Source organism: Morone saxatilis, unplaced genomic scaffold, assembly GCF_004916995.1.
Source record: "Morone saxatilis isolate NCDOM2014 unplaced genomic scaffold, NCSU_SB_2.0 Contig6, whole genome shotgun sequence".
NCBI classification, from domain to species: domain Eukaryota; kingdom Metazoa; phylum Chordata; class Actinopteri; family Moronidae; genus Morone; species Morone saxatilis.
The window spans coordinates 1,734,009-1,745,516 of NW_023340206.1; the positions used below are offsets into that span (position 1 = coordinate 1,734,009).

The 11,508-nt window shown below is 38.2% G+C and overlaps 1 protein-coding gene across 1 annotated transcript; it reads left to right on the forward strand.

Annotated features, from left to right (window-relative positions):
* Positions 1 to 2,475: 2,475 nt before the first annotated feature.
* pln (phospholamban) lies at positions 2,476 to 10,530 on the forward strand. The gene is made up of 2 exons (XM_035677803.1): positions 2,476 to 2,634; positions 8,696 to 10,530. The coding sequence occupies exon 2, from the start codon at positions 8,928 to 8,930 to the stop codon at positions 9,087 to 9,089; it is 162 nt and encodes a 53-aa protein (XP_035533696.1). The 5' UTR covers positions 2,476 to 2,634; positions 8,696 to 8,927; the 3' UTR covers positions 9,090 to 10,530.
* The last annotated feature ends 978 nt before the right edge of the window (positions 10,531 to 11,508 follow it).

Consider the following 11,508-nt stretch of genomic DNA (forward strand, 5'->3'; position numbering starts at 1 on the left):
TAGTGTCAGACTCTGCACATACATCATTCTGCACAGTGAAGATCAAACATCACACTGTAGGAACAAGAAGAAACACCAATTTTCTTTAATGGAGGGGGACTTAAACTAAACTAAAATGTCATAAGCATATACATTTTTCTATGGCATTTCATTCAGTTTTGTCTCTTTCTATCTGATGTGTTTTTGTATTGTACAAGGATATTCTTTGTCTCAGTAGAATCACTTTAAATATATATATTAATTCACATGTCCTGTTGGTGAAACTGTGATTGTTTTCTTCAACACATTTGTATTTCCTTCTTGAGGAGCAAGCTTTCCCAAAGGAAGGATCAATGTTTCATCTTATCTTTGGAAAAATAGTTGTCATAAAAAAGAGAAACATCTGCTTGTTCATGCACTCAGGCTGTTTGAAGTGTGTAGCCACAGTAGAGCAGTAAGTAGCATTAACAACAAAGCTTACTGCCCAGTATGTGACTGACAGCCTGTTTACATGCAGATTCTCCTTATAAGGCAGATGCAATGCTTTCTGGGCCATGGTGGGGGGGTTATTTATACTTTTTTCCGGAGTTTTTTGAAGATCTTGTCGCTTTTGATTTCTCCCAAGTGGACGATGCTGTCCAGGACTTGACACACATACACACACATACTCTGCCAAAGACCCAGAATGAGTTGTTTAGCCCCAAAATATGTTTTAACTATATAAATAATGCTATCAGATGGTAGTGCAGCTTTGGAGTGTCACAAAACATATTTCAGATATTGTTTTCATGCTAAAGGTTGGCAGGACAACTATACTATGATATATTATACAACACTATTTGGGAAATTATTCCGTCATTGCTGCTTTAACAATATCAGCAAAGGATCGATTCCCAGGCTCTTCACTGGTGTGGTCATGGCCACACTGTATATTTAGAGGTGCCATCAGCTGTTCGCTTATCCGCTTGTGCCAAATGTCTATCAGGCTGCCAGGATAATGAAGACAATAGAGGGATCCAGCTGTGATGTTTGATTGTAGGCCAACCTGCAAGCTAGCTCTGCCATGATGAGTTGGTTGTTCCCAGCTAACACTTAAACAATGAGGAATCCAAACACAGTGAGCAATCTGTTACATTATGGGTGCTCAACAGCAGCAAAGGAAGTAAGGTGTTAGGGTTTCTGCTGGTTTCGACTGGTTAAATTCAAGACTTTTTTAGACCATATTGAATGGAATTCAAAAAGTATTAGGGATATGAAGGTACAAGGTACATTAGGGACATGTCAGTTGTGTTTTATAGTTGTTACACTATGATCAATAAAACATTTTCCTAAACACATAACATAAAGTAATGTTAACTTCATTATTCTAATCAATTTTTAAGATGTGTCGAAGTTATTTTTAGATTTAGATTTTAGACTTTAGAGTCAAAAGGAAAAAGGAATTTCTTCTAAATTTTAGAAGTGTTTTTTTTAAAATAAAGAACCAAGTTGCTAATCGGAGATGGTGTTTGTTAAAGGCCGCTAAAAACAGAAAGTTCATAAATACTTTTAAAACGTTTTATTACCTCTGGAGCAGATTCTGGAGGCTGTCTGCTGTCTGTAGACATGCATGACATAGGGGTGTCGTAATATACCAATACTGGCAATAATTGTAATATTTAAAAATTGGAGATCACAACTGTGTTAAAAATACACATATGATAATATTGTGTAAATAATCCAGCACCTCTGAAATAATTTCTGTTTCTTTACGTTCCTGTGCTGTGGTTCACACTCAGAGGTGGCAAAAGTACACACATTCTTTACTCATTTCTATTGTTTATCTGCAAAGTCGAGTCTCCCGCTCGTTTGTTTAGTCTTGTTACGTTGTTTTTGTAGTTACATCTGTCATGTGTACTTGGCACCAGTTTTGATGTTATGAAGGAGTGCAGTGAAATCTCTCAAATATTTGTATCAGTCAAATTGATTTGCAGAATAAGAGACATAGCACACAATAAAAGTTAAATATGAATCTGACTGATTTTTTTATTTCTATAGATACACACAATATCGTTATCGTGAATAATTTTGGCCTGATCTGATATCATGACCGCCCTAGTATGACATGAGGTTTCTGTGTCACATTACCTGCAATTGCAACTGTGGCCACTCTGCCAAAATGACTGCAAAGCCCAGCTCTAATCCCACAAGCTTGATTTATGATTGAAGCCAAAAATAAACTGTTAAATACAGACATATAATATATAATATGAGTTGTGAACAGAATCTTGACAGATTCAAATAATGAATTGTCTTCAGCTTGTCATAATGTGACCCATGGACATAATCACAAGTGAATTGAGAGCTTTTATCGATCATGGTTTAACAAGTTGACATGTTCAGGTTTTAAGACTCAAACTCAAATTCCTGAAGAAAAGTGAGCTCCGCTGGCAGATGTGGTCTGCTGCATGTATAATTTACCAGACCTGGTACGACCTTGGTATCCACACTCTCTGAAAATCTTTTCTGGGATGTCCTGCCTCTCTCTCTCTCTCTCTCTTTTTCTGTCCCCCTCTCTCTCTCTCACCCTCTCACATTGTGTTTACAGCCTTGGAGAGCGCTGCATATCTAACATTTCTCTCTCAAACTCCGACCAGCTCTGTTCTCATCTGAAAGGTAAGAAGCAGCATCCTCTACAGACCACTCTTCAATTGATTTCATTTTTTTTACAACAGTAAAGAGAGGGACAACAATGACAGATGATGTATAGGATATAATAATGCTCAGAATGAGTCATTAAACTAGGACAGTCATTAAAATCCATCAAGTATTATTATTTCTAGTGGACTCAATGACCATAGAACAGTTCTAAGTTTAAGTTAGTCATTTACTCAAGTAGCTGTGTAGTCTGATGAGCACAGAGTAATTGTCACAGTGAGGCATCATTGATCTTGCTGCGAGGGCTTATGTTAAGATACAGAGGAGCAGTGTATGAATCAGTGCAGTCATTGTTCCCATACAGTAAACACAGCTCTGAATAGAGGGGCGGGAGGGCAGGGGGTGATGGAAACTGGACTGAACCTCCCAGAGGGATAAACACTCATCTCCACTTCTTACATTCCCATCCAAAGCACATGATTTTATTTTAGAGTGCTTACAAGCCAGATCAGCTCTAAACAGGGATTTTATAAATGTTACAGTAGCACATGGTAACAAATGATATTGGCCTTTGGTTTAAAACTAATCCCGTCTGATATGACAGCTAGCTTCATAGTAATTAGTGGTAAAATGGATCAAATTGGCTATGGAAGCTTATCAGAAGTTGTTAGGGTTCTATGGTGATAGTTCACCTACTGATAAAAGATATCGGTTAAGATTTAGAGCATTTTCTTTATTCCACAATGACTTCTCGAGGAGGTATATGCAAGTGGATGGTGACACTTGTGTCCCAGTAATTGGCAATACAATACAATACAGAGGAAAACAAGTAAATATTCTGTAAAAGTTATTTTAACAAAAACATTGCAAGATTTGGTTTTAAAATGTTTAGTTTTAGTTTAGTTTGTATTAGTTTAGTTTGTATTAGTTTAAGTTATTAGAGTATAAGTTTAAGTATTAGAATAAGTATTACAATACAAACACACTGACTCACAGTCACATAGACATCCCACACTCAATAAACAATGCTTCTTAATAGCACCAAATTGAGAAATACTAAAACTGAAAGACATTTCCTGTACATTTGTATTTAACCTTGTTAAATGCAAGTTACTTTGCATTTAACTAATGTGTTTCTATCATCATGCAAAAGGGCACAAACTAATATATAATGACTTCATCTTAATCTCCTCTCTCACATTAAGTACACAGGACCTCTTCTCTGGAACTGGCAGATTAACACACCTACATTCAAACAGATTACACACAGAGCTATCATATATAGGTCTATATTTTTTTATTTTAATAGTTTAGAAACATAACAGACACATTTAAAGACAATGAATGTTGTTGCAAAGTAATGTCACCCTACAGCTTTTATGAGCAGGTGGGTGACACTGACCATGCCCCACTTAGAATAATAGGTCAGCATCAAACCCATGGATCTGTCTAACCTACATATTACTGCTTGTTTGCTGTCATACTCCGATTTTTTTCACCGTCAAGATGCCAGAAGTTGCAAAAGATACAGCACTGCAGCTATTTTGTTTACAAAAATATATAGATTTTTATTGGATCATAAACTAAAACACTGCCCGTATTGTGCAGATGGACCACCTCAGCTGTTAGATCTGTGTGTAGCCTCATTTGCTGCTCAGGACAACAGCTACTGGTGCTGACACATACTGATAAAAGTCACACCTGTGGAATGACTGGCATCTAAAAGCCACCCACCCACACACACACACACACACACACACACACAATGTAACACAGTCATTGTGATGGAATATTTCAGTCTATACTTTCAAGATGAAACTTTGTACTTTCATATTTAACTACACATCCACTCCCCTCTGTTGGTCACACTGGAGGTATTTAGCTCTTGGCAACAACAGCCAACAACAGCTGATTGTGTTTATAAAAGTAACAGAACCAGACTTCTCTGACAGTAATGACCATTTAAAAATAAAACATGATTCAAGTTCACTAATGCATCACACAGTAAAACACAAACAGTAAGCTGGTTAAATGAAAAACAAGTGAAATAAGTCAAATAAGTTTTTGATAACAGGCCAATGTGCCTGTGGAATATCTTTTAAATAAAATAAAATACACAACAATTTTACATAATTTTACATCCTAAGTAGTATATTTACAAATTGTAATTAATTATAGCCTACTGTTAATATTCCATAAGTAAGTAACATATATTTCATTTGTAGAAATGTCACAGATACATTAGTCAGATTCAGTAGAGAGCTGAGATATTGATAAAAGCACAGATGATCCAACAAAACAAAGGATTAGATTGAGGTGGGACAAAGCAAGTGGAAATCACTGGGGCTGACAGTGACAGGCTGAGACACCTGTCAATCAAACATGATTCACCTCAAAATTGCCACCAAGACGCACAATTAAAGAAGTTTAGAACATTAGCTTGTGAAAGTCTGATTCCTTTGCAGGAGAGAGAAAAAAACTTTTGAGAGAAGTTGGGAAATTGGATTTTCTTGGAGCCACTATTTACTCATCTGTAGTAGGTACCTTTTGTGAAAATAAGTTCTTGCAAATTGTCCCATGTACTACTGTCAGGATATAGTGAAAGTTTCAGTTTAGTTCATTTAAAAAAAGTTTTTCTTTAAGACATGCTGCTTATAGCCAAGTGCTTTTAGAGGCCTCAAGAGCTAAAACTCTGCTATAATTAACAAGAAAAGCAAAGATTTGAGAAAAGCCTTGATTAAGTTTTTTGCATTATCAGTTAACGCGTCAGCAAGAAAATGAGATTCGGGCTGCCAGTGTCAGCCGCCAACCAGCCTGCCCCGTTGCTGCGTCTGGTTGCACGTTTTTATGTAAATAACATAATGTAGATTAAGCAATCACTGCATGCCTCAACATCTGTCTGTGTGGCCCTGTGAGATGTGAGAAATGGAGACAGACAGGAGGGGAATGTAGCGAGTAATAAAAACAACAAAAAAAGCTAATTGAAAAATAAGAAAATATATTTTTTGTCGACGTGGGAGATGTGTGTGTATCACAGACCCACAAATGCCAGACAGAGGTAAGTCTGGGTATATTTACTGTCAACATTTCATTTTTTTACTCATTTCTTATTTGTGGAAAGGAGGATTACTTGGGCTGTAGTCACAGAGAAGAACGTCAGCTTCTGAAATGATTGACAGTCATTAGTCAGCACATAATTATGTGTAGAGATGGGTGGAGGATAAGGTGGAGCACAAGTCACTCACATGCTGTCAGTCACACAGCGTTGAGCTCAACTCTAGAGGGCCACATGCAAAATGATCCAAATTTAACCTGAGGTGTCAAAGGTCAAAGCACTGGCAGGACAAAAAGGCTTATTTCTCACTGGATGGGAGAAGTGAATGAAACAGGATAAGAGATAAGAAGAAGGTTGTATCAGCTCTATTTGTCACCTGTGGTGTTGAATGATTTAAGGGCCAAGAGCTGGACAGGGGTTATGGATACTTATTCTTTGTTTAAGCCACCACAGCAGAGTGGGGAAGCCACAGATAAAGTTTAAGTTTAAGATGCAGTTTCCAAGAAAATGAATATTAAAAGGTGTTATAAAGAGCTTTTAACTGGTTATGAATCAGTCTCAATTTAATACTCAATACTCAATAAGAGTGGTGGGAGTCAACCAAAACAGTAAAAATGCAGGCCAGAAAATCCAGCCTGTTCTCATTCCCAGGACATTATGTTTATTAAGTATTAATGTTTTGTCACACCCCTCTGCCTGAACACAGGTGACACAGTGTAAAGAGCGAGAAATTCCATGTTAGAGGTGGCGGTGGTGGATAGATGGGTCAAACAAACACAGGGCCTTCACCCAGAAGAACCATTTGAAACCATAAGTCAGCACTGAGTTATTTGAGTTTTAAGTCACATAACGTTATGTATGTGACTTGTGTCGAAAAAAAGAGACTATGCAACTCTGTAAAGCTGAAGGGGAACCGCAGAGTTGGTTCAAAATATCTGTGAAATATCTATTGAATATTCTTATTATTGTCAGTGCACTTGTACAACCCATCGAAGCTCCACTCAAAACAGTGGTTTGTTTGTTTTCAAAGATGGTGGCGAGTAGTAAAACCAATATTTAGAATGTCCCTTCAGATCACAAATGCTAATGCCAATTAGCAGTAACAGTCTGTTGCAAAGCAGGGCTAATGTTAGGCTGTAGCAGAGTATAGTGCGGAGAAAATCAACAGAAAACACTTCAGAAGACAGTTCCTCAGTGGCCTCTTTTCAGCTGATTTCCTAATAAAAAGTCATTAATAATAACTCATTAAAATGAGTGAAGCTGTTTTTCTCTTCCACGAGACCAGGAATGTCTCAGCTGTTTCTGCCTAAGCTTTGAATATTTAATTCAAACAAAACTAAGCCTCTGAATAGAGATACCACTTTCACACTACAGCACATTTTACTGTACATGCAGAGAGGTTGTGTGAGTCTTCAGGGATCATAAATCATACCGCAAAAACTTCCTGCTGTCAGAGCAGACACTTGAGTCAGGTCAGAGGTTAGAGGTCTCAGAGCCGACTGACACTCTTATGGAGTTATCCCATCAGGTATGAGAAAGTGTGTGTGTGTGTAAAGGTGTTAACATGTCAAGTGATAATGGGTGACACAGAGATGGATTGAGGGTGGAACAAACAAAAGTGAAATGATAAAAATAGACGTGTTGAAATGTCTGTGGAAGGTATCAAATGACTTAAATGGCTCCCGTGTGTACTGATGCCACACTGCAGCAAAGTAACAGGAAAATACAAAAAATTGGAAGAGACTGAATAAAAGTGCAGTTTTAATTTTACAAGCATAGTACAAGTATAAGAGTAAATAGCAATATTTCCTTTAGTGCCATCCTCAGGACAACTCTTTACATAGTATATAGACAGATTAACACCTTGACAACAGACGTTTCTAGTAACAAGGCTGCAGGGAATCCAAAGCCGTCTGTAATGCATGTCACTCTCCTCTTTTGTATTATTGGATGTAATGAACAATGTACCCAGCAGGGGCCACCAGCAGGACTCTCATTCTTGTTAAAAATAGCAAACGACTTGGCAGAGCTGATGTACAAGTGGTAAGATGTTCACCGTTTGTGGGAGCCACTAATGCAAAAGCACGGTCACCTTGTCACAGTGACTTTGATCGCAGGAAAGTCGCAGATCAGATAACAAAAGGGATTTAGTGGGAGTAGAGAGCCTGCAGCTGCAACATGACGCTCATTTATTATCTACTCAAGTGCTTTTTCATAGGCTACTTTCTACTTTTATTCATTCAGCCTGAGTGTGAGTGAAAAATTATTAAAACGTGACAATGTTAAAATAAGAAATTATATATCTCCCTCTAACAAATAAAAGTAAAATTCATAAGTGAGAGTGTTGCTCAGTTCAGTTCATTCCGGGGTTTTAACCCTACAGCTTTACTCAGTATCGATGACCAGTAGCTAATGGGGGTTATTTTGCACAATGAGCCATCTACTAATCAATATTCATTATGTATGACATCCATGACATAATGAGATGGGCAGGCCTCTGAGGTTTTGATTATTTTTGGGGGGCCTCAAGTCTCCAAAGTTTGGGAAGCTCTGATTTACAGAACACTTTTTAAAATAAAAGTTGCTAGATTTAGTTTGTGCTGGTAGCTGACCTCAGCAGAGTACTTGCTCAACTGTATGTATTAGTTTAAATGGTAAATGTCCTTCATGAGAATATCATGTGTTTCAGTTTATGTCTTTTCATTTCTCTTCTTTCTTTTTGACAAACATTGTCATTGTCACTGTGTCAGTGCCACCCCTACTAGAGTCTGGCTTTACACATCATCAGACCTCAGCTGGCGCCTCTGAGCAGCTCTCTTATCATCACACCATGCACTGCGATACACAAAGGTCACACAAGACCTCAACCAGGGGGACATCACCCCCAGGAGGGTGCTGAAGTGCTTTGAATGCTTTCATGTTAAAGTATGAAGGCAAAGTGAGACTGAACCAAACAGAGAACAACGTCTCTAACAACCTTTTCTCACTGTCTGTGGTTCTTCCCTCTCCATTTTTTGCCAGCAGAGAGAAGAGGAGAGATCTCTGTTTTTGTTGTGTAACCGACACTGAAACACTTCAGGCTGCCTAATCTCCAGGGCTCATCTCTCGACAACCAGCAGCAGTTCCCCTGACTTCACCTCCTAAAACCAGCCTTTACCAGCTCAGTCCGGCTCCACTCAGTCCAAACAGGCCCCGCAGCCTGAACTCTTGTGAACTCCTCACGTAATCCAGCCTCATCAAAATCTAACCAGTCTCCATGGAGCGTGTTCAGCACATGACCAAGTCGGCCATACGCCGAGCGTCTCAGATCGAGGTGAACCCACAAGCCAAGAGGAATCTGCAGGAGCTGTTCGTCAACTTCACCCTCATCCTCATCTGTCTGCTCCTCATTTACATCATCGTCCTGCTCAGCAGCTGAGGACAGCAGAGACGCACAGAGAGAGTTTGGCGAGGCTGTGCTGTGGACGAGGGTTTGGCTGAGATATGGGCATCACCGATACATACAGATTTCTAATAAAGCGATAATAATATACTCCCCATATATCAGCCTGACCCTGTTTGACAGCAACTACGAGGTAGAGTCATGGAGGTAAAATGAATCCAAAATGATAAAAGGCCAAACTCTCTCAAATAGTTTCTATCAGAGCTGAGCAGGGATCAGTTTCCCTGCCTCTCCCTCTCTCTCTCTCTCTCAAGGGAATGATCAAAAGTGACCCGACTTCAACAGTTTAAACTCCACTGATATACTGTGTGTATGTATATCTGCCTGCTGCTCATTCAGATAATACCCTGCTTACATTACAATGTGTTGTTTTAAGTTGGTTTATGAAGGAGACTGGCTCCCTCCATTCATACTGTATGACAATTTGTATACTGCTTAATAGATGTAATGTGAATAATACTGAAATATCAACACATCACTGTTGTTTAATTTCCATTTCCCATGAGCCCCTGTTGCTTCCTGTAGCCCGCCCTCAGATAAACATGCTGGGAATTCTTTTTTCCATTCGCATTTTTTCTGCCAGAGACCACAGACAAGGAAAAATATGTTGTAGAGTCTGTGACATCAGGTTTCTGTATTTTGATTGAAATTGAAATTCCAAATTTGGCAAAAGTATACTGGGACTGGAAAGCAGCAAACACCAGGGCTGAGTGCGATAAGCTGAGCGACTTTACATAAACAAGCCACAAGAAATACTTTTTCTGACTTTGTTGCGAATTGTCTTTTCATCTGTACGACAGAAATGTGATATTTAATATCTAACACGTCACTGTGTGAAGTTAACCTCACAAGAAGTAGCAGAAGTTTGGTTAGAAACATCCAATCACTGGGCTTAAAATTCTGTCACATGCTTCGCTAACAGCAACAAATCTTAAAATTACACTGTTAAGAAAATTGCCACTGCGTGTTTGTTTATAGCCTAACGTTAGCTTTCTACTTCTGGTGATTGCATTCACATTTCAAAAATGATAAGAGTGGTGTTCATCTGTGAAGATCATCTTGCTAAACAAAACATGTACGCATCATAAACCTTATTTACCACAGAGCTTATTTTCTATAATAATCCAAAATCAAATGAATCAAAAATACATCATTCAAGCAGCCCTCTATTAGTGCCCCTGACTGGCTTCTTCTTCACATCAACATGGGTATTGTAGTATTTACAGCCATCCGTCATGCCACACTGACAAATAAAACATGATTTCTCTGAAAATAACATAATGTAGGATTGTTACATTATTAAAATTGAGGATATCACTTTTTTAATAAAAAATTTGAAATGGGAATATGGAGTTGGGAAAACATGCAACCCTACTAAAAAATCAGACTTTGGCTCCCTCGTGTTAAATTAAAAAAAGGCAAAGCGGGGGACAGCAATGCAGGCCACCAAAAAGAATTAAACGCTCTTTTATGGAATTCGAGGTACACATTTGAAGTATAAAAAACTAAATTGGGAATTATGAAAAATAATCACTTTGTTTTTGGACATAAATGAATTTTTTTATACCATTATCTAGTGGCCGTTAGAGGAACTGCAGCTTAAGGCACGGATCAATTTAATCTCTCAGCCATGTTGGTTGCTGAAGGCAGGAAATGGTCATGTCCACATGTAGTGGTGGAACTGCACCCTTTCTTTGCAATCCTATACGTTTTTCTTCTTTGGTCAAACCCTCCACCCTATTAGTGTGAAGGACTTGTAAAAATGATTATGCAAATGTATTTTGCAAATGTATTATTTACGAAACATCGCACAAATAAACCATTAAATGCACCGCCTTTTATAAATTACCTCAGGGCAAAGGGATTTGGAAAAATCTAATTTGAACCACCTTTTGAATCTAGATAGCTGTCACGTAAGTTGCAGTCATGTGGCTGCCCATCAAGCTAGTCAGCTTATTCACAATTCTGTGGCAGGTCTGTCATTACACTCCAACATTTATCCTTGCTTATATAAGACTCAGAAGTCATTCTAAGAATTGCATGCCTATAAAGTATGGGAAGTATAGGTAGTGCAGCTTACATGTAGGTGTTTCTGATGAGCTACATGAATGCTTCAGTCGTGTAATTGCTTGGACTTAATTGGAAGTGTTGAGTGCAAACAGAGAGCTTTAAACACACAAATACATATACAGTACATGCAGTTTATCAGTTGTAAGGAAAACTTCACTTTGCATGGTTTGATTTTACTTAATGATAATTTTCTGTTATGCCCTTTAAGTTTCTGTTTGGTTATTAAAACTATTGCTTCTTTGGTTAATTACAGCACGAGTGCCCTGGTTGTGGCAGTTAAAGATGTACAAAATAAACTGTAAAGTCAGATTCCTAAATCAGCATT

Coding starts and splice junctions, on each gene's coding strand:
- pln (XM_035677803.1), top strand. CDS start 8,928: ATGGAGCGTGTTCAGCACATGACCAAGTCGGCCATACGCCGAGCGTCT.